Raw genomic sequence first — 24,029 nt, 5'->3', positions numbered from 1 at the left:
CGTGAACCCAGGAAATTCAGAGTTGAAGCCAACTCTATCCTTATCTTGAACGGTCCAGCAATGTGAATGAAGAGCAGTTTGAATTGTATAACACTGGTCTGTGTTACACTGAATGTGGTTTTTGGCCTTGAATCTCTTTGGGGATTTTTCTTGTGAGAGAGGAAATGTTCCTGTACGTTTCTTACTATATCACCGAATGCTGATTGCTGATCACATTGAGGCCATGTCTACACTACCGTGGCACACCAATGGTGTCACAGCTATGCTGCCAAAGCACCATAGTGTAGATTCTTCTTACAGAAATGGAAAGGGGTTTTCTGTCACTGCAGGGGCTCCAATTCCCTCAAGATCGCTGTGTCGTGATGTAAAAACACATCTCTTTTCTTTTTGCAATGAAGACAAAGCCTTAGTCTAGTGTTGCAGTGGCGATGGGAAAGCTGGGAAGGTGGAGAGACAGAGGTGGGAAGAATGTTCCACAACTGCCTGTTGCATGGTTATTATCCTCCAACAGGGTTGCTGTGTGCAACCTGGAGCAGAGACAATTAAGTGTTCTGTAATTTATAAGACTATAAGAAGCCACCAGACTGTGATTTGCTTAGCAATATATAATTTAAACATGGCTAACCTAAGTGCTTGAAAATGCAGCTCACAAGGGGAAAATAGCTATTTTTCCAGGAGACTTTGAGTACTCAAATGAATATTATATGACAGTGTTTGGAACTACCTCCTCCTGACCATACAAGCATTTAGGATACAAAATGCTGACACAACCTTAATTACAGCAATAATTATGGTAATGTGAATACTCCCCCAAGCATCAGCCCAAGGAGCCCATTTGTAAATCTTTCCCCTTTGCAATCTGGGCTGACTAGTTATATAAAACAAAACAAAAGAGAGAAACTTGATTAAGTTATTTTTAGGTTACACTGATTTTGTCATAATGGGGGAGTCTGACAATAGCACTAGGACAAAAAGGGTTTCAACGTGCCCAGGGACTGACCACAGAGCAAACCAAACACTACATGAATCTGAAAAATGCTCCAGGAAAAAACAAAGCCCCTGTTTACCGTTTGGTTTATTTTCTTTTCTTTCTCTTCTTACTATAATCAGCTGCGGACAAATTTAAAGTTAAGAATGGCATTTCCTTCTTGTCGCTTCCCACAACGAGAGGCATTGTGTCAGAAGATACTTTTATTGCAGCCTTGAAGACATGAGCTAATGAAGGCCAACAGGAAAGAAAATGATACCTAGTGTATGCCCCATTGTATTTCTTCAATAGCATAGGCCCACCTCAACTCCAGTGGTGTGTGGTTGGTCCTGGGCTTGGAGCATTGTGGCAGGATACGTATTTTACCACAAGACACCGGTTAAGCTAATTGTATGGCAACACAAAGCAGTGATTGTTTAAGCTGGAAGACGGAGAACCAGTCATTGATAGGAGCTATGCTTTGGTTTTTTTTTTAAGAAAAAAGCTGTTAAAAACATCAACACAATATGAGCAAACAGCTGAGGTAAATAAATACCAGTGATTTGAAATGTATTTGAAAGCAAATTGGGATGAGGCCCCTTGTGAATGTACTACCATGTTCAAAACCCCAGAGACTAAACTCCTCTTTTTATCCACAGGATAGCCAGGACAACAGCTATGCAAACTTCCCCAACTGAGCTGCCAGTGTGCCTCCATCTTGACCCCAGAAAAACCACGACAGGACTATGTAACAGTGTTCGTCTAAAACACTCCTCCTGTTAGCAGGTTTTGATCCTGCTGGGAAAGGATTACAGGAGCTCTGCTGACATACTGAGGCAGGTGGTTCATTACCGTTTCTGACGTAAAGGAGGTGGAAACAGTTCTCTGAAAAAAGAGGATCAAGGGCTCATCGTTGGTGGGCTGTTTTAGGCAAACACTGGTAGTCCATCTCAAACACAGGGCTGGTCTACACTTAAAACTTCACATCCCTGAGAGATGTAGTTAAGTCAACCTATGCCCAGGTGTAGATAGCACTAGATTGATGGAAGAATTCTTCTGACAACCTAGCTATTCGAGGAGGTGGATTAAGTAAAATGATGGAAAAACCCCTTCTGTCACTGTAGCAAGCGTCCACACTACAGCAGCGTAACTGTAGCATGGCAGCTATGCCGCTGTAGCGTTAATAGTGTAGAAATATCCATCTAGGTCTCAAGTTCATTTCAGGTCTGCTGTTCACCCTCCATTTCCATTCACCCCTTGACCTCTTTGATGAGATTGCCAAGAAAGGGTCAACTAGTGCCAAAGGTGGTAGTTTTTGTTATGAGGTTTCAGAGTAACAGCCGTGTTTGTCTGTCTTTGCAAAAAGAAAAGGAGTACTTGTGGCACCTTAGAGACTAACCAATTTATTTGAGCATGAGCTTTCGTGAGCTACAGCTCACTTCATCGGATACATACCGTGGAAACTGCAGTAGACATTATATACACACAGAGTGGTCACTTTGGATGGGCTACTACCAGCAGGAGAGTGAGTTTGTGGGGGGGGGGGGGGGGGCGGAGGGTGAGAAAACCTGGATTTGTGCTGGAAATGGCCCAACTTGATGATCACTTTAGATAAGCTATTACCAGCAGGACAGTGGGGTGGGAGGGGGTATTGTTTCATGGTCTCTGTGTGTATATAATGTCTACTGCAGTTTCCACGGTATGCATCCGATGAAGTGAGCTGTAGCTCACGAAAGCTCATGCTCAAATAAATTGGTTAGTCTCTAAGGTGCCACAAGTACTCCTTTTCTTTTTGTTATGAGGACGAACAGCTACTAGGAACCGCACTGAGAACACAACAAGCCGTTAAATCCATCTTTCCTTATGCCAGATGTTTCTTTTATTTGTAACATCTATTTAACTCTTTGCCTAATGAACTGTGAAAACAGCAATGCTCTAACAATTTCTCTTTGATTCCATCTGTTTTGTTAGGACTGGAATCTGGGAGACTTTTGCAAGCTTGGTCTACACCTAAATCTTAAGTCGACATCGCTACTTCACTCAGGGCCATGAAAAATATCATGCCCTTTGCAACAAAGTTACGTCAACCTAACCCACACTGTAGATACAGCTAGGTCAATTTTTCTGTCAACCTAACTACCACCTCTTAGTGAGGTGGATTACCTACATCAATGGAAAAAACCCTTCCATCGATGTAGGAAGCATCTGCACGACAGCGGCACAGCTGCAATGGCATAGCTCTGCCGCTGTAGTAGAGACATGGACTTCAAGATTTTTACAGGGCCTTTCACACACAGGGAGGAACTCCAAATCAAAGATGATTCTGCCTATTAGTGCGGAAGTGAGAGCATACTAAAGGACACAGAATACTTCTTACCTTCCTGGTTACTGCTGGATCGAGATAGCCCTTTAATTTCTGGATATATGTATGTGGAGGATTCTTCACTTGAAATCTTTCCTGCAGAGAGCACATAATCATCAGACATTCAAGCAGTGACTCACTGTATATTCTAACTATATATTATAAATTTCAGCTGCATATATCTGAAACTGTAAGATAAACCCCAGTTGTCTGAAAGCTCTGGAAGAATTAAATATAAGAGAGATGGTTGTATAGGTTTGTTTAAAAGATGTCACCACAAAGGCTGGCACACATTTTACAATTTGGAATAACATTAAAAACATAATGGACAGGCCAAGATGGTTTCCTTTATGGAAGAACCCACATTTTTACAGTTATTCATATTTCAAGAAACGGGAAATGGGGGTTGTTAACTTTATAGGTGATTTTTCAAAATTATAAATTAGTTTGCAAGCTCTTCTGGGCAGGGATCACGTCTTTGTGTGTGTTTACACAAGGCCTATCAAAAGTGGGGGAGCGCTAACTGTAACAGTGACATTTCTCATATCACAATCTGTTCAGACGTCCTAAACTGACTGAAAGTTATACCACACAAAGTACCACTCATAGGCAAACATTCTCCTATCATAGGGTATATATCATTACAAAACTAAAGGGGGAAGAGACTGAAGTGGCGAGTAGCCTGAAAAAAAATTAGAGATAGCATTTGCCTTTCTAATATTGACTCCTTTTAAAAAGGCTTTTGAGGTGATGTCCAGCTGGAGTTAACAGCCCTTATTATATACAGCCAAGAGTATTCTGAATACTCACTACTCACATACTTTCAGTCTGATGCTGGCATCCTTGCACAGAATCATTGGTGTTTACACTAACTGTAAAGTACATGTAAGGGTGACAAGCACAAATCGAAGAGCTACCAGGGTACAGCACTGGTTGGCTCTGCTACATGGGATTTTTTATACTTCTCACACTTTCCCTACCCCTTCCCTGGACCTCTCTTCCATTTTCTGCACTGTCTTGGACATTTGGAAGAACCTTTCTATCTGCATCCATGAGAAATTTTACTTTAATTCCTTAGGATGACAATGCTCTTATTCTCCTTGAGAAATCAGCTTTTCCAGTATATATTTAACTTACACATGCACAGGTTATCTCAAGTGCTTATATACAAATGCACAAAGCCTTGGAAACAAGCAGGGAGAACTGGAGGTCCTGGTGATGTCAAGGAACTATGACGTGATCGGAATAACAGAGACTTGGTGGGATAACTCATATGACTAGAGTACTGTCATGGATGGTTATAAACTGTTCAGGAAGGACAGGCAGGGCAGAAAAGGTGGGGGAGTAGCACTGTATGTAAGGGAGCAGTATGACTGCTCAGAGCTCCGGTACGAAACTGCAGAAAAACCTGAGTGTCTCTGGATTAAGTTTAGAAGTGTGTGCAACAAGAGTGATGTAGTGGTGGGAGTCTGCTATAGACCACCAGATCAGGGGGATGAGGTGGATGAGGCTTTCTTCCGGCAGCTCACGGAAGCTACTAGATCGCATGCCCTGATTCTCATGGGTGACTTTAATTTTCCTGATATCTGCTGGGAGAGCAATACAGCGGTGCATAGACAATCCAGGAAGTTTTTGGAAAGCGTAGGGGACAATTTCCTGGCGCAAGTGCTAGAGGAGCCAACTAGGGGGGGTGCTTTTCTTGACCTGCTGCTCACAAACCGGGTAGAATTAGTGGGGGAAGCAAAAGTGGATGGGAATCTGGGAGGCAGTGACCATGAGTTGGTTGAGTTCAGGATCCTGACGCAGGGAACAAAGGTAAGCAGCAGGATACGGACCCTGGACTTCAGGAAAGCAGACTTCGACTCCCTCAGGGAACGGATGGCCAGGATCCCCTGGGGGACTAACTTGAAGGGGAAAGGAGTCCAGGAGAGCTGGCTGTATTTCAAGGAATCCCTGTTGAGGTTACAGGGACAAACCATCCCGATGAGTCGAAAGAATAGTAAATATGGCAGGCGACCAACTTGGCTTAATGGTGAAATCCTAGCGGATCTTAAACATAAAAAAGAAGCTTACAAGAAGTGGAAGGTTGGACATATGACCAGGGAAGAGTATAAAAATATTGCTCGGGCATGTAGGAATGTTATCAGGAGGGCCAAATCGCACCTGGAGCTGCAGCTAGCCAGAGATGTCAAGAGTAACAAGAAGGGTTTCTTCAGGTATGTTGGCAACAAGAAGAAAGCCAAGGAATGTGTGGGCCCCTTACTGAATGAGGGAGGCAACCTAGTGACAGAGGATGTGGAAAAAGCTAATGTACTCAATGCTTTTTTTGCCTCTGTTTTCACTAACAAGGTCAGCTCCCAGACTGCTGCGCTGGGCATCACAAAATGCGGAAGAGATGGCCAGCCCTCTGTGGAGATAGAGGCGGTTAGGGACTATTTAGAAAAGCTGGACGTGCACAAGTCCATGGGGCCGGACGAGTTGCATCCGAGAGTGCTGAAGGAATTGGCGGCTGTGATTGCAGAGCCACTGGCCATTATCTTTGAAAACTCGTGGCGAACCGGGGAAGTCCCGGATGACTGGAAAAAGGCTAATGTAGTGCCAATCTTTAAAAAAGGGAAGAAGGAAGATCCTGGGAACTACAGGCCAGTCAGCCTCACCTCAGTCCCTGGAAAAATCATGGAGCAGGTCCTCAAAGAATCAATCCTGAAGCACTTGCATGAGAGGAAAGTGATCAGGAACAGCCAGCATGGATTCACCAAGGGAAGGTCATGCCTGACTAATCTAATCGCCTTTTATGATGAGATTACTGGTTCTGTGGATGAAGGGAAAGCAGTGGATGTATTGTTTCTTGACTTTAGCAAAGCTTTTGACACGGTCTCCCATAGTATTCTTGTCAGCAAGTTAAGGAAGTATGGGCTGGATGAATGCACCATAAGGTGGTTAGAAAGCTGGCTAAATTGTCGGGCTCAACGGGTAGTGATCAATGGCTCCATGTCTAGTTGGCAGCCGGTATCAAGTGGAGTGCCCCAGGGGTCGGTCCTGGGGCCGGTTTTATTCAATATCTTCATAAATGATCTGGAGGATGGTGTGGATTGCACTCTCAGCAAATTTGCGGATGATACTAAACTGGGAGGAGTGGTAGATACGCTGGAGGGGAGGGATAGGATACAGAAGGACCTAGACCAATTGGAAGATTGGGCCAAAAGGAATCTGATGAGGTTCAATAAGGATAAGTGCAGGGTCCTGCACTTAGGACGGAAGAACCCAATGCACAGCTACAGACTAGGGACCGAATGGCTAGGCAGCAGTTCTGCAGAAAAGGACCTAGGGGTGACAGTGGACGAGAAGCTGGATATGAGTCAGCAGTGTGCCCTTGTTCCCAAGAAGGCCAATGGCATTTTGGGATGTATAAGTAGGGGCATAGCGAGCAGATCGAGGGACGTGATCGTTCCCCTCTATTCGACATTGGTGAGGCCTCATCTGGAGTACTGTGTCCAGTTTTGGGCCCCACACTTCAAGAAGGATGTGGATAAATTGGAGAGAGTCCAGCGAAGGGCAACAAAAATGATTAGGGGACTGGAACACATGAGTTATGAGGAGAGGCTGAGGGAGCTGGGATTGTTTAGCCTGCAGAAGAGAAGAATGAGGGGGGATTTGATAGCTGCTTTCAACTACCTGAAAGGGGGTTCCAAAGAGGATGGCTCTAGACTGTTCTCAATGGTAGCAGATGACAGAACGAGGAGTAATGGTCTCAAGTTGCAGTGGGGGAGGTTTAGATTGGATATTAGGAAAAACTTTTTCACTAAGAGGGTGGTGAAACACTGGAATGCGTTACCTAGGGAGGTGGTAGAATCTCCTTCCTTAGAGGTTTTTAAGGTCAGGCTTGACAAAGCCCTGGCTGGGATGATTTAACTGGGAATTGGTCCTGCTTTGAGCAGGGGGTTGGACTAGATGACCTTCTGGGGTCCCTTCCAACCCTGATATTCTATGATTCTATGATTCTATGCTTCCACATAACATTGAAGTGTTTGTTTATCCTACATCAATATGCATTAAATCCACAATGTCCACATGCTACTTTCTATGTCAACACAAATCCTGCACACTAATATGTTTACCACACACAGGAACTGACTTTTTCTACCACTATCTGCCAACATTGTTTGAATGTTGAATATATTGACAACTGAGGAGAATTCTGCTTGAAGAGAGTTGAAAGCTCTGTTGTTTTCCTAAAACAATGATAAACAATCACATCAGACTTTCCATTTCTATTTATTCCCTTCTGGTCTATACTCCAATCCACCTGCCTGTCCTCTTGATATCAATTCCTAGAAGATTATCTAGGCTTTTACATAGGTAGAACATTTCCATCCCCATTATCAGGTCAGCTCCGTGAATTTCTATTCTATATTGATATTATTCCACTTAAAAGATCAGCTAGGATTACAGCTGTCATAGGTTTGGTAGCTAAAGCCCACCTAAGTGCTGAAAGAACTGCACAGGGCCAGGATCAGCTATGCAATAATTACATGCCCTCTCTAACACTTGACTCAGCTGCTGTCCCACCAGGACTAAGAGATGGAGAGTCAATAGATATGACTCTCTATTGAAAATTCCATTTCTCCCATTACAATTATATAAACTCTCATTAAGGGCCTGATTGAACCTCCCAGCACAGGACCACAGAGAGGGTTGCTACAGAATCTTTTATGGCTCAGGAAGGCACAATGCCTTCCAGTTGTTCACTGAAGTGCAGGTGGAGCATGCTCCCTGAATCATCTCTTGGGAGGGTAGCCATCTGGTTAAATGTGCCCTAAAGTGTGTAAGAGGACCCAGGCTTTCCTCTGCATCTAGGTAACTCGTGAGCCAGAGTGACTTGTGCCCCAGGGCGTTCTAGCAGGGAGCAGTGTCTTAACCAGGAATTGCAACAGCACCGGGCCTCTCATCAGGGGGCTACAAAGGGTATGTCTACACTGCAACTAAAAACCCACAGCTAGCCTATGCCAGCTGACTCGGGCTCATGGGTTTCGGGCTAAGGAGCTGTTTAACTTAGGGTGACCAGATAGCAAGTGTGAAAAATCGGGATGGGGTGGGGGGTAATAGGCGCCTATATAAGAAAAAGACCCAAATATCGGGACTGTTCCTATAAAATCGGGACATCTGGTCACCCTAGTTTAACTGTAGTATAGACATTCAAGGCTTAGGCAGAAGCCCAAGGTCTGGGACCTGCAATGATGGAGGGTCCCAGAATTCAGGCTCCAGCCCAAACCCCAATGTCTGCATAGCAATTTTTAGCTGCGTAGCCTAAGTCCTGCGAGTCTGAGTAAGCTAACCCAGACCAGCCACAGATGTACCACAGGGCTTTCATCCCCATGCAGATGTACCCAAAGATGGTTTTTTGAGCCCTTCCAGGCTAGAGCACTTGTGCAAGAGGGAGGCACAACAGGGGAACTCCAACAGTGGATCAGACCAGTGGTCCTTCTAGTCCAGTTGTATGTCTCTGGCTAGCCAGGTCCAAATGCTAGGTGCAAAAAGGAAGGTATAAAAAATCCTGTAGTGAACATTCGTTCCCTTCCTGTCCTCTGCAGCTGATTCTAATGAGAGAGTAAATATTTTTGTTAGCAGAAGTTGTAAGCCACTTCATTCTTAAGCTCCTGCAGAAGTTTTGAGTACATACCACTCACTCCTAGTAACTTGTTGCTCTTTAATATATCAGGTCTCATCAGCACTTTCTCTTTTAACATCTCAATCACAGACAGTCCTCATCTTTATTACTCAAAAAGAGTAGGAGCTCAAAACCTAGCCTACACTAGAAAAGGTTTGCCTATGTACCTATTGCTATCAAACCTATTAGTGTAGCTGCAATAGCGGCAAAAAGTGTTTTTGCTGGTATAGCGTTTGCCAGTTGTCTGAGTACAATGGGCTATATGGCAAAGGACTTTTATGCTAGTGTAACTGCATCTACAAAACAGCTTTTGTTGGTATAGAAATGTCATGAACAAAATCACACACCTACCCAACATTACTATCCTGGCACTAGGCCTGGCCTAATTCTCTGCTGGTGTAACTCCATTAATTTCAATTCCATTGACCTCAATGGGGTAATGTCAGCAGAGAATTTAGCCAGAGGTCTGAAAGAAAGTCTCTCCTGAAGATATTGAACTGAATTAGAGCCAAATCCCTATTACTTAAAGGCTGAATTATAATCTTTTCTTGAATCAACTCCTGTGTATTACACATGACTAAGATGCAAATAGCCTCTATTCATGTGTGATCTAGAAAGAGCGGTCCAAGAAGCAATCCGAACCTTGTCCCACTGTGACATTGACCATTTTGTTTGTGGGTAGATGAAGTCACTCATTATCACTGGTTTATTAGACTTAATTGCCTCTTTGATCTTCCTCACCATTATTGTTTTCCTGCTCTGGAAGCTAGTGGTCAAATACTGCTTTATAGTTTCGTTTTTATGCACTGGGTTTTGTATCAGTATAAATTTACTATATGGGCACAGATAGGTTTTTTTTTCTGTTAGATTCTGCAGAATCTATTAAGCGTAGTGCATATTTTAATCTATCTTTACTGTATAGATACTATAGCCAGGTATCACAGTATTGATTTATCATTCCACCATGCTTCAGAAATGTCTATTATGTCATTCCTCTATTCCTAGTATGTAGAACGTTTCCCTCTAGGTCACCAACTAATGTTTTGGAGGTTCTCATGTTGGCTTATAAACTTTTATTATAGTTGGGCCATATGCCTGTTTTCATTTATTTAACTTCTTAATCTAACACCCTTTCACTTGTATGGAATTTACTTCTGTGATCTCAACCTTTCCATCCTCCAGTTCAGCTCTAATACAAAGTAATACCTATGTATGGCAAACATTCCCAGCAGATGGCTGTCCAACTTGAGGGCTCCTTATCACCTGTCAGCTTTCTCCCAGTTCTTTGTTTAAATACTTCCTCCAAAGGAAGGATATTCCTTAAAATATTTTAATATCTGAGCTAGAAACTTGCTTTTGCTTCAGTTAAACTACAGTTCATCTCTTCCATACAGACTGTCTCTTCTCCCAAAAGTTCCCCAGGCCAGTACATTGAAACAATCTGGTCCCAAGCCTCTGTCCTCATTTTCAAGGATAGTTTTGGGTTATAACTGCATTTAGTCTAGTGGGTTTTTACTGTTTTATAGGTTATGGGCTGGACAGTGACTTCCCCTGTATGGTACACAAGGAGGAACCAGAGCTCTCCTTAGTGGGCACCTGTGCAAGGGGCTGTCAAATTCTTTGATCCTTGTGCTCTGGCACACAAAGAAGGCCTAGGGTTGTCTAGCTGGATTGATAAGGCAACGATACAAGAAGGCTGCTCAGAGCAGGAGAAGCTGCAGAAGGGAAGGCTCTTGTACCCACGGGGAAAGATTGTGCGAAGGAGCAGAAAGGAGGCCAGTATTAAGTGAGCAGAAGGAGCTGAGAGAGACAAGACAGGCATGGAGGAATTTGAAAGAAAATAACAATTTTCATTTGATTCCAGTATGTTTATTATTATTATTATTATTTCTCATAGACTTTAAGGTTAGAAGAGACCATCACGATCACCTATTCTGACCTCCCTCCACACTGGCCACAGAACCTCACCCACCCATTCCTGTAATAGGCCCATAACCTCCGACTGAGTTACTGAAGTCCTCACATTTTTATTTAAAGACTTCAAGTTACAGAGATTCTATCATTTACTCCAGTTCAAACCAGCAAGCAATCCATGCCTCACACTGCAGAGAAAGGTGAAAAACCCCCAGGGACTCTGCCAATCTGACCCGGGGGAAAATTCTTTCCCAGCTCCAAGTCAGTTAGACCGTGTTAGCATGCTGGCAAGACCCACCAGGCAGACACCTGGAAACGAATTGTCTGTAGTAGCAACTCAGAGCCCTTTCCATCTAGTGATTCATCTCCAGCCACTGGAGATATCTGCTAATAGCAGTCACAGATCGGCCATATGCCATTGTACGCAACCTCATCATATCATCCCCTCTGTAAATTTATCAAGTTCAGTCTCAAAACCAATTAGGTTTTTTGTCCCCACTACTTCCCTTGGAAGGCTGTTCCAGAACTTCACTCCTCTAAGGGTCCGTCTACACTACCCGCCGGATCAGCAGGTAGTGATCGATCTATCGGGGATCGATTTTATCGCGTCTAGTGTAGACACGATAAATCGATCCCCGATCGCTCTGCTGTCGACTCCTGTATTCCATCATGGCGAGAGGCAGAAGTGGAGTCAATGGGGGAGTGGCAGCAGTCGACCCTGCACCGTGAGGATGTGAGGTAAGTCGACCTAAGATACGTCGACTTCAGCTACGCTATTCTTGTAGCTGAAATTGCGTATCTTAGGTCAAACCCCGCCCCCGTGTAGACCAAGCCTGACTGTTAAAAACCTCCATCTAATTTCAGACCTAAACTTGTTAATGGACAGTTTATATTCATTCGTTCTTGTATCAACACTACCCCTTAACTTAAATAGCTCCTCTCCCTTCCTAGTGCTTGTCCCGCTGATGTATTTACAGAGAGAGCAACCATATCTCCCCTCGGCCTTTGTTTTGTTAGACTAAACAAGCTAAGCTACTTAAGCCTCTTCTTGTCAAGGAAGTTCTCCATTTCTCTGATCATCCTAGTTGCCCTTCTCGGCACCTCTTCCAGTCTGAATTCATCTTTCTTAAACATGGGAGACCAGAATTGCACACAGTATTTCAGATGAGGTCTTACCATTGCCTTTTATAATGGCTCTAGCACTCCCCTCTCTCTACTGGAAATCCCTCACCTGATGCATCCTAGGATCACATTAGCCTTTTTCACAGCCACATCACATTGGCAGCTCACAGTCATCCTGTGATCGACCAATACACCCAGGTCTTTCTCCTTCTCTGTCACTTCCATCTGAACAGATAAGCTAGAATTCAATTAGTAAATTCCATGTCTGTGCCTTTGACTAATTTTGATTGATCTGATTTTGCCTAAGTATTTCCCCACTTCACTGACATGCTAATATAGTCTAATGGTGAAAAATTCTCATCTCAGTGTGAGATATACAGTATTTCCGATGGATGCAATGGGAGGGGAATGCAAAGCTCTACAGCATTTTCCCAACACATAGGATAATTTGGTGAATCTTGTAGGGAACCACTGGATGAATCATAAATCTGGCAGCCAGAATCCACGACATGCAATATCTAATTACACACTGATATAACAAAAATATTGTTTGTTATGCCTGTTCCATAGTCAGACAGACATCTATTCTATAAAACTGCTGGGAAATTTACATTCTTCCATGGGGAATAGGCTGTATTCAGACCTGTTAAGAGCAGTACTGAACATTCTGATACTTGAATCTTGGAGGAATTTTAAACTTCTTTCCCTTAGTTTGAGAGAAAGCTCACATAATAACTTCTGTAACTGAAATGTGAAACCCCCATTTATTAGGTCAAGATGAAATCCTGAGTACATGATCTGTAAGTTGTTTCATAATGAGTGGTAGATTCCTGCTCAGTATTCAGAAGGCACTGTCATATACACTGAAAGTCATTGCAGTTATTTTCTTGCTGCCTGCTGCAAAAATATAATTAATCATCATCATCATAAGTAGGAATGGTCTTAAAATCCTACCCTTTGCTCCACCAACCTCTGGCTGAAATTCCTTCCAAATGCAATACTTCTTCCTTCTTTTGCAATGTTTTTAATCTTTTAAATATTTTCGTGCAAGTTTAGTGCTGATGTAAGGGCTGACTGAGAACCCTGCAGATTGACATCCCCTATTTTACCGACAAAAAGCACAGCTTCCTGGCCTGTGCAACTGTTCAATGCAAGCTTCCCCATGTAAACCTCCAGCACTCACTGGAGGGGCCATCTCTGAAAGTAATTTTGTCTTCCAGGTCAGTGAGAGCCTGATCTTGCAAAGTGGGGAGTGCTCCAGGAAGCTGTTGAGCACCCATAATATTTGCTGGCATCAAGGAGAAGTGGTGGGCTCTTAGGTCCTCTGCGCTGAGAGGAGGCAAAATTAGAGACAGTTTTAGCTGATAAATATTGTAATGTGGTCAGTTATCCTCTGGGACCTGAAGTAAATCCACCAAACTCATTCTGTACAGGCTACTCCTTCTTTTACAGAATGATTCTCATCAAAATTGCCCATGTAACAGGCCTGATTCACCAATGCCCTGCACCTCATGTAGGGCACTTACACCAATGCAAAGCAGGTGCAAAGCACGTACTAGTCTGATTTGGAAGCATGCTACATGCCCTTTGGATTCACTTTGCACTGTTGTAAATGTCAGCACAAGGTGCAGGACAACCTTTTCATTACATAATCAAAGTATTCTTGTCAAATGATAAAGACACTCTCTTAATTTTATATATCCATTGGGTTAATTGGCAGTAATTTACAATTATTCAAGCCCCTGTATATTTTCATGCCATTTGTGTTTTGACTCCCTTACACAGACAAGATGTTACAATACATAGTGATGGATAAATCTCAGACACCTTAGAGCACTGGTTTGCGTTAGTATCCAAAGCTAGGTTTGTCTATTTAACCCTCTGAACACATGTAACTCATCTCTCCTTCTCACTGGGTCCATGTGATCCTCCTGCTTCTGACCTTATTCCCAATTCTATTACCCAAACCTTGGCCCACAAACACCTACTTCTGTTCCAGCCCTGTCACTTGCATCATTTTCACTGCTATTGCTTCCTCCCGACCACCTTTATAGATGAGAACCTAGCAGGTCTTGGGTCTCATGCTTGGCCCCAGTCACCTTGCTGCTAGCTTCCTGAGGGCAGAGTGTGCTGAACACCGCTTCTAAAAACCCAATCGTAGCAGGAAATTTCAAAGGCTCTAGGTATACAGTGCACTCTGGGCCACAAAAACAAAAATGCCTTAAAATGTTTTTAACTGCAAATTAGTGACAGGAGAGGAATCAGGGACTAGATCAGGATGAAAATGCAGAGTAGACAGGGAGTTAGGACTCAATGGAAGGGGATCTGAAGTTTGGGGCTGAATTTTTGGGGCATTCCTGTTTTGTCTGAATGGGACTGCCCATTCTAAAGCTAACACAACAGGATGGTACTGAAAGGTGCAATGGAAGGCATGTTTCCTTCATAACAAAGGGCTTGGCTACACTTGCGAGTTACAGTATAATAAAGCAGCCCTTGGCGCCCTAGCTCACTCCCCATCCACACTGGCAAGGCACGTAAAGCACTCTGACTCCACGGCTACAGCACTCCTGGTACTCCACCTCGGCGAGAACATTAATGCTTGTTGCGTAGTGGCTGAAACGCCGGGGTGTCAGTGTGAACAAGGTGTTGCATTACTGCGCCCTGATCAGCCTCCAGAAAGGTCCCATAATCCCCTTAAGTCAAGCAGCCACTCTTCTCATTGTTTTGAACTCACTGAGGAATGCGGATATGCCCTTCGAAAGCTCCGTTTCTGATAGCCAGCTCCGAGACAAAGTGAGCCATTACTGAGGAATGCTGTGTGTGAGAGAGAGAGGCGGGGAGGAGGGGGAGGTCTGCTGCTGTCTGAACTTGCAAGACAGCAGGCTGACATGCTCTCAGCTCCCCCAAAACCCACTCTCTCTCCCCCCACATACACACAACACACTCCCTGTCACGCTCCACCCCACCTCACCCCATTTGAAAAGCACATTACAGTCAATTGCATGCTGGGACAACTGCCCATAATGCACAGCTCCCAATGCCGCTGCAAGTGCCGCAAATGTGGCCACGCCAGTACGCCTGAAGCTGTCAGTGTGGACAGATTGCAGCGCTTTCCCTACTGTACTCTACGAAGGCTGGTTTAACTCAATGCACTCTACATCTGCAAGTGTAGCCATACCCAAAGTCCTTCTCAGCTTCCAAATCAAGGGCAGCAATGGTTTTAACAAACACAGCTGTCAGGTCAGGTGACCTAAATAGGCCGTACCTTGAATTTGTTTTCTCTATGGACAATGAAGGCTTGCAGGAGGAACAGGTGTGAGTGTGCACTTCCTTATCCCCACCTCCCTGTAAACTAACACAAGCTGCACATTCCATATCTAGGTGCTCGGTCACAAGCAAGCCGACAGTGTTAGCACGGAAAACCCAGAGCATTCTGACTTCATCACCTATTTGCTCTGATTTGGGTCGAGTTCAGTGGCTGAGAGTCTCTTCCACATCAGCAGGATATTTGGAAAGTAAATGTGTTTTGGGTGATGGGAAAGAAGGCATATTTGTAGCTTCTGACCCTTGACCATACTCTTTTAATTAAAGAACAAAGACATACCAAGACAAAGGGTTTAATTCAGAGCTGGTATAAGGAGGTACAGTTCCACTGACTTCAATGGAGTTGCACCTGCTTACACTAGTTCTGAAACTGGCCAGTAGAGTGTCATGAAATTACATGTTTGAAACTTCAGTGTTTCTAAAAACCTTCTCTTCCTTAGAATTGTCTGTCTCTGTGTGTATACAATTACCTAGGAAATTGCTTAATCGTAGTTCAATTGCTGCTAATTGGAGCTGCTATCAGAATGTTGTGAAAAGCACTGAAGTAGACAGATGCAAGGAGTTAAGGGTATGTTTCCACATGATGTGCAGAGGCTTATTCATGCAGCCTCCTCTAGTGTTAATGGAAGTCATCTATAAAGCTATGAACCACGCAGAACACATACCCCCAGCAACTGACTGTAAAGAAACAGAGATCACACGGATATAGCTGAACTAGAGGAAACCCTCATGGAAGTAGGAACACATTGTGTCCTAAGATGTTATGAAGGGCACATTTTTATAAAATGAAAAATAAAATAAATATATAAAATAAACTACTTTGAATAGCAAGATGTTAACTAATATTTGGGATATATTCACTGTATCGTTATTTTTGGTGTGCTCTTTACAGAGTGTTACTGGATTGGATCACATTTACACTAGGCCCCTTTTATGTCACTCTGACAACAGGGACTTAAAGTGAGAGTAAAAGTCATTAAAAATTTAAAAGTAATGTACACCCATATCAACTCATGCTAAAGCCCTTCCCTTACCAGAGCAATGTAAAGGGGCCTTAATATAAATAAGAATCTGTCCCATTGTGCACTGCTGTACAGTTGCCACTTTTCAAGTGATAGGTGAAGTAGTGGTCAGTTATAAATCTAGAGATACTGTAGAGACTGAGTTTTAAAACTGGCCTCCAATGTTGTGCCTACGTTTCTATCTAAAATTAATTACAGGGGAAAATGGTAATAATGTACAATCAGATAGCTAGATAACCAAATGTCACCATCTGCAACTACAACTGAAGGAGCAAAATAGCAGGCACAAAATTGGAGGCCAGTTTTACAAATAAAGCAGGTAATTTACAAGTCATAAGGACAATTAGTACAAATTAGAGTGTATCCAATTCAATTCTTCCTGAAAATGAACAGTTTGAATCTTGAAAAGGGTCAGAATAATACCACCAAAAGGCTTTTTTCCACATTAGTTTGAACAGTTTAGTCCCTCTCTTCTTGGGAGTTCTTCATGGAGATATAGCTTGGATATGTTTAGTTTAATTCTCAAGAGCAGAGCTTTTATTCTTTGGCTGCCTTGCACTTATTTAATAATCAGGCATTATATGTTAATACAAGCTTTTCCTAGCTGCCAATTTTAATATTTTTAGTCTTCTGAGACTAAACCAAGACACTTAGAGGACTTTAATTAGCAAATTTATTATCGTTTCCGATGCTGATCTTTTTTCTGTTTATTTGTTTTCTCAAAGTCTATCAATAATTATTCACCGACATAATCGTCTTTAAAACAGCAATGAATTTTTTTTTAAAACAGCTCCTTATTGTGCAAAGCACAACGGAATTCTTTGAGTTGAGAGACACAAAGTAAGTCATTATTAGCAACAGCAGGCATCAAACATGTTTCTTTCTAATCAATGATCAGTGGTTTGAAATGTTTACTAACCCTGAAGACATTTTTACTAGTCCATCAAAGTGCTTCCAGCCCTAGAAAGTCACAAGGGGTCAGACTTTAAAATCACATCATCCTGGCTATGACTATCACCTTGCTTTTCCCCTGATTCAACTGTTTTATATTAGAAGCCATGTCACAAATTGATATAGTCAGAGATTAATGCTTTATAATATTTGCTATCTGAGACTCCAAGATGCATTCAAAATGCATAAAGCTTTGGCTTGTACCTCTCGCATTTATAAAAGGAAAGCAGCCACTAAAATTATGCCAGAATTCAAGTGAGAGGAAAAAGGCAAGACGCTAATCAGAACAACAGGATTTTATGAATTGATACTTTGCCTCTCATTTGACCTGCAAATGAATGTTTTACATTATTGAAAATCTGGGAATTACCTGCTTTCTGGACAGTGGTACATAACACACAGCTAACCATTCTGACTACAGTGTAACAGAACTGATCCAAAATTGAATACAGCAAGTTCTAGAAGCCAAGCCAGTGTTATTTTCAATCCGTGAAATAATATTTTTGTGCACAACAGCACTTTATCATATTTTGGTTTAGTTCCTTACTTACCACTCCCATTTCACTTCAAAGAGACCTTTCAAATTTCATATGAATAAGAAGCATTGTTCATTTAAAGGATCCAGGAGAGGCAGCCACATATAATTGAATAACAACCTGCTAGCTTTTGGGCAGTTTGCCAACTTCATCATCTTCAATTCTTAGCGTTACATCTTCAAAGCAATGTGCAGCCAGCTATTTATTTATTTATTCATTCAACCTCAGCCTCTCCTCAGGACTATTATTCCCATTTTACAGATGGAGAAACTGAAAGGTTAAGTGACTTTCCCAAGGCCACACAATTAGTCACTGCCAGGATTAGAACTCAGGAGCTTCTGACTCTTGCTTTTGTGCCCAGGTTACTAAACCACACTCCTCTAATTCAACAGCTCTGCTCCATTCTAAGTGAAGGGTTTACTGGAGACAATTGTACCGCCAGCTACAACTTAGAAATATGCTATCTGTATGCAAGTCCAATAAACATGTTTTCCAAGTGTTAACCCCAACAGATTCAAAATATCTCTGCATAGCATCTAAAAATGATTCATTTCTATTCAGATGAGAAAAAGTGTCTCTATCAGATCCCTGCTGACTAGAACACCTGCCATCTTCCTTTTAAATAGATAATATTAATTTAAATTCTCTAATCTCTGACATATTCTTGGCTTTGTGCCATGCCTGAGAAGACACAGTACTTAATTAAATAGTAAAGCAAAAGTTATGCCAATATATTATTTTCCTCTTTTCTTATGACCTTCTGAACCTTAGATCTTGAGCTTTTCTATTCCAATGAGTTCTCCATTAAATACAATTCATGCAATGGCTTTATTTCAGGCTTTGTCTTCATTTTAAATATCTTTATCACAATCTTTAGTCCACCCAAGAAAATAATTTTTCTTAACTCTGTTAGCTGATGATTGTAAAGAGTTTGGTTATACTCTGAGAAGCTGTTGCCTAAAAATAATATCCTGTGGTCCTGTACAGTAGAAATTCACTAACCTGCACTAAGGGTTTGATCCAAAGCCTTGTGAAGTCAATGAAAAGATAGCCATTATTAACTTGAGTGGGTTCTGGATTGGACTCTCAAGGATGAGGTCTGCCAGGGACTGTTGAGGTTTATGGAGCAGCAAAGTACCAGCCCACCAGTCAACTGTAAGTGCTCTACTCATATTTCAAGGCATTACTGGCTATCAGGGAAAAGGCAGGAGGTTCAGTGGTGTTAACCTGGGGTGGGGTTAACACACTGGCCCAACAGCAAAATCTCATTGGTCTGTGTTTCAGTGAGTGGCACCCCCAAAACTCCATACACAGAGAGGATTTGATCTTTGTTGACATTCTACTGTATATGTTTTCTACCGAGACTGAAAACTCAGCCTGTGATCTGAAAATCAGGGTGGGTTCTTTTCTGGCTTTCACAGCATCACCAGTAATAAAGATTCTGCAACAAGAATTTCACTGGCAATATGACTGCTGCTGAACAAGACGGAATGGAATCAATCTCACTTGTCTGCAGCTATGCTAACTCTACAGAGATAACAAGAGAAAAAAGCTGGTTTGTCAATAAAGTAAGTAGATGTGAATCACAGACTGACAAAGAGACCAGAAAACTAGATGGGAGCTTGCAATGAATTATAGCGATAAAAACAATAGATGCTACACTAGTTTTCTATGCAGATGCATCACAACATGGAGTACTGATGGCACATCAGTTTCTGTAAAATTTGATATCTTATTAAAGAAATACTAAGGCGTGTATTTACCTTTCAGATAAGAGCCTACATTGAGGCAGTTGCACATACCCCTAGAGACTTGGTTTACTCAGTCAGAAATTCTCTGTGCAGCCTAAGAGAGCACATGTTGGAGAGGGAGCTCCAGCAACTACTTACAGCGTGCAGTGCGTGTTCCTCTTGTGGTGACTCGATTCAACTAGCTGATGCAAAAGGGAGAATGATGATCGTTGCTTGAATCCCACCCCCTTAGAACGTTTTAGAACTAGTAGATGCACTGATTGTGTCAGTTCCCTGTGCAGGGATGGACACGTGCCATTTCCTTCTTGCACTCGTGCATAGCGCTATGCCACAGTGTCTAGTGCTTATGACTACAAACACAAAACAATTGCCTGAACTCTGGGATTCTGCACTGTCTGACTGACACTAAGACAGTGCTTTTCACAGGACATTCACATTCTTCAGCTACCACAAATGACAGGTTAAAAAACATTGTACCCTTTCGCTCTCTCTATATTTACACACACACAAACACACACACCCCTCGCCCCATCCCATTTTTGGCTATTAATAGTTGCTGTCAAGACAAATATGTTTCCAAAATAAAAATGTATACGGCAAGGGGTTTAAAACTATTTGAACTTATTTTTTTACCACACGTACTTAGAATTTAAAATTTAGATTCAGCTCTCCAAAACTTAAGAGGAGAAATGTTAGCCAGTTTGTAACTTCATGCCATATAGTTATCATCAGTTCCTCTCATTGCAATCCCAGAGATTTATAATGAGATAAAACAAAGCTAATAGATGACAATGGGATCTATCCTACCTTCAGTATGCATGTAACTCATATTAACATCAACAGCACCTGTTAACCTGCAATGAGGGAAGCAAAATCTAACGATTCTAGTCAATCCTTATTTATCAGCTATGTAGCCAGTAAATTATCTTATCCTGAACTTTCAGTAGAACGGTAGGTTTTTTATACTAATGCTTAAAGACTGTGGAGTGGGGGTGCTACATACAATTTATTAATTATTATTATTATATATTTATTTTATAGTGCCAAAAATGGTGCTATGCACTTCACAGAAGACAAAGTGGGACATTCCTTGCCCCAAAGATGATACCATCTACATTTCAGACATGACATATTGAGTGCCCAAGAAAAATTGCAGGGAAGCAATGAAATGAGGAAGAACACAAATTACCCCAGCACAGCCATGTGGATAAACTGCTTGTGTGTTTTAACTTCTTGGGGGATGTAAAGTTGTCTGTTTGAATAAGTAATTAAATAAAGACACAACACAGTGAATATTATTGTCTCGGTTCTTGTGGCCATCTTGGATACAACTCATAGAACAGGTAAAGAAAAATTGTTGAATGTATTGTGCAAACTCTTGAGATTACACACGTGATCGTAGGAATCCAAGCCTGTCATTAATTAGACGCCACCCACACACAAGCCTCCCATTGACTTTATTGGGATACCTGCACATGAAACAATGGCACAAACATGCCCTAAGGGAGAAAGGGCCTGACTGTTTTTGCCTCCTCTGTGTGTGTGTGCACGCGTGTGCATAATAGAATGTCTCTTTTGCCTGGTGACAGCCAGCGATGAAAACCCCCTGGCCCACCTGTGACAGAGGATATCAGTGCCTCCAAAGGAGCCCCCCTCACTCCTGGGTACAGCCAGTGTTCAGTAAACATTCACGCAGCACTGACTGCCTTGCCAACACTAGTGTCTCTCTAAAATTCCTTTCCTCAACAATGTTATCAAGGAAATATTGGCCAGCCTACTTCAACAGCAACTATTCAATATACCAGCAGATCATGACACCATCCTATCTCAAGGGGCTGTTGACCCAGCTCAGGACCTTGCCTGGGTGGATGGAATTAGCTGCACTCATTCTTCTCAAATAGATCTCAGATCGCATGATGGGCAGCTGCTCCTTGTCCCCCATAGAGTCTTACAGGCCTAAAACCTGTCACTTCTATTTTTTTGTATACTATATGTCAAACCATTGGAGTGGACACTCCAAATGCTATGGACCACAGTCCTATCAATGTGCTGATGTCACCCAGCTCTACAACATCTCATCAGGTGTGGACAATGCTGGTTCCCCATTATCACAGTGTCTGAAGGAACACCTTGAAAAGTACTTGGTTCAATCCAGTTAAGACAGGCCAGTAGGAAGAGGGAGAGGGAACTAGAGTCTGGTCCTTTGGTGAACATTATATACATCAACAAAGGCAACAGAAACACAGACAGGCAAAAGCTGGAAAATAATGGCAGTGATTTTTAAAATGAACAACGGGTGAATCTGCTCTCAGTGAAGAACTGCTGGACAACTTTTAACTGGGGAGTTGAATGTTGACTGAACAAAACATTACAGCGAATTGATTTCATTTACCTGGGAGTGATCACCAGTATGACACATACCAGCTGGACAAAGTTGCTCTGAAACTGACTCAATCTAGTGTTTTTCAAACTCCTATGTTGGTACAATATCCTGGCATGGTTGCTGCAGGGAATCCTAGTATGGCAGATGAACCATTCAGCACTAACTGACATGGCCCTAAGAGAATCTGAACTTAAGTCACCAACAATTCCTATAATCATAAAACCATTCTCAGAGTTTCCTTAACTATGGTCCTGGGTGCTCTCATAATACTTGGAGACAGTTATTTATACTTATTATTTATGCCTCATAGTTAAAAATTTAAGACCTATATTGGTAGCAAAAGGAAATGTCAGAGTTCTATATTTTCCCTATCAGTAGGGTCCTAAGTAGAACTTGATGCTTCTCTTATTCACCTGAATCTGGAAAAGAGACTTAATCTAAAACCAGGAAGTCATGTCACTTCCAATATCCTTTTGCTTCCTAAAATATTCAGTACATCTTCTGCCTTCGGAACCTACATTCTCCTTTGTTTACTTGTTGCCAAGCTCACTGGAAACGAGGCCCCAGCTCACTCCAATCAAGACCCCATCTTGCTCCAAAAAATTGAGGAACCTCAGAGAATCTCTCTGTGAACCTTCACCGTGTTGGTAACAAATCCTTAGAACAGGAGCCTTTTGGTTAAATACTTCCCTGATATTGAGTTTCATTACAAAAACAACACTGACTCACCAAAATAGTTAATCTTGGTGGCAGTCCTGTGATTTTCAACCAACCATTGCCTTCCTTGTAGACCTCCTACTTATCCTTTCTCTGTTACTCCACATATCACCAACAGCTTCAAATACAGAAGTCACCCTGGCTTGGAAGTGAGTCTTCTCTGAGACTGCCATGTCATGCAAGAGCAAGCCATCAGGGGCATGAAAATGCTTTGTAACATGTTCCCCACCATCCCCACAACATTTGTGTCCCCTTCACAGTATTCTCAGCCCAGAAATCTGAAAAGGCCTATAAGCCCTGACCCTTCCACAGGATTGCAAAACTCTAATATTTCCTAAGCCTTAGGGCAGCCTACCAAATGCAAAAAACTTTATCACCTTCCCTGCTATCTAACTCAGACCATTCCTGATACCCAGCTTCCTTCTGTTTAGCCTCCACAATAAGGAATCTCCAAGGCTAGAGGATTTGCAGCTAGAAACTGGAGCTTTTTATTTCTCTTGTGTCAATCCTTTCCCACCGTTCTCCCTTAGATGGCTCTCCTGCTGTTCTGGTCCAGAAACAGGAACATCCTCCAATCTTTTCTCTAGGCTTGTAATCATCAATTAGAATCAGATCTCCCAAGGATGGTGTCACCTCACTCAGATGGCCACTTGCACATTCCTGGAATACTGGACATTCAGGTACCCTCCAGGAATGGCATAGGCATACCCCTGCCAGTGTGGCCACGCCCCTTCCAGCATGACCTTGTATTCTAGGTCATGATGGCCGGGGCACATGATTTTGAAAAGCATGCCACTCCGCTTTCCCATCGCACGAACAGTGTATGTGAGGTCATACTGGCAGGGGCAGAGAGGTGTGCTATCCATTACAGCATCCAATACCAGACAAAACCATGTCTGGTTTTGTCTCAGAACTGGCTGGGAGACAAATATTACAAAAGCAGGACTGCGCGGTTTAAAACCAGATGAGTGGCCTAATGACACCTCATTTCTCCAAAACAATTAGCTGTAGCAAATGATGCAGCAGCAGGAAACCTTCTTACCCTACCACCTCTTCAGGAATCATGAGCATCTCGTCAGCAATTCTCCCATGGCCTGTGAGCCCAGGAACTCTGATACCTCTTAGTAACTCTTAATTTTACTCCTTGTTCAGTGAACTAGCAGCAGGGAAGACTCTTTTAGCGTGGCAGGAGAAGGGCCTACTTGGCTCAGAAGATTTATAATAATACAGAAACAGAGAAATTGCTATACTGGATCAGAACCAAGGTCCCTCTATCCAATATCCTGTCTCTGGCAGTGACCAGTACCAGATG

General features: G+C 42.5%; 1 protein-coding gene across 12 annotated transcripts in view; it reads right to left on the bottom strand.

Moving 5' to 3' along the window:
• The window catches only part of FMNL2 (formin like 2), a 259,314-nt gene that overhangs the window by 95,464 nt on the left and 139,821 nt on the right, over nucleotides 1-24,029 (bottom strand). For all 12 annotated transcript variants that reach the window (XM_073305475.1, XM_073305481.1, XM_073305484.1 and 9 more), the window contains exon 3: nucleotides 3,345-3,425. In XM_073305475.1, coding sequence (XP_073161576.1) covers nucleotides 3,345-3,425 — 81 coding nt within the window. The remainder of the gene's footprint in view (nucleotides 1-3,344; nucleotides 3,426-24,029) is intronic.

Source organism: Lepidochelys kempii, chromosome 11 (genome assembly GCF_965140265.1).
Source record: "Lepidochelys kempii isolate rLepKem1 chromosome 11, rLepKem1.hap2, whole genome shotgun sequence".
NCBI classification, from domain to species: domain Eukaryota; kingdom Metazoa; phylum Chordata; order Testudines; family Cheloniidae; genus Lepidochelys; species Lepidochelys kempii.
The sequence above is the reverse complement of the archived record's forward strand: the minus strand, read 5'-3'. Positions and strand labels throughout refer to the sequence as shown.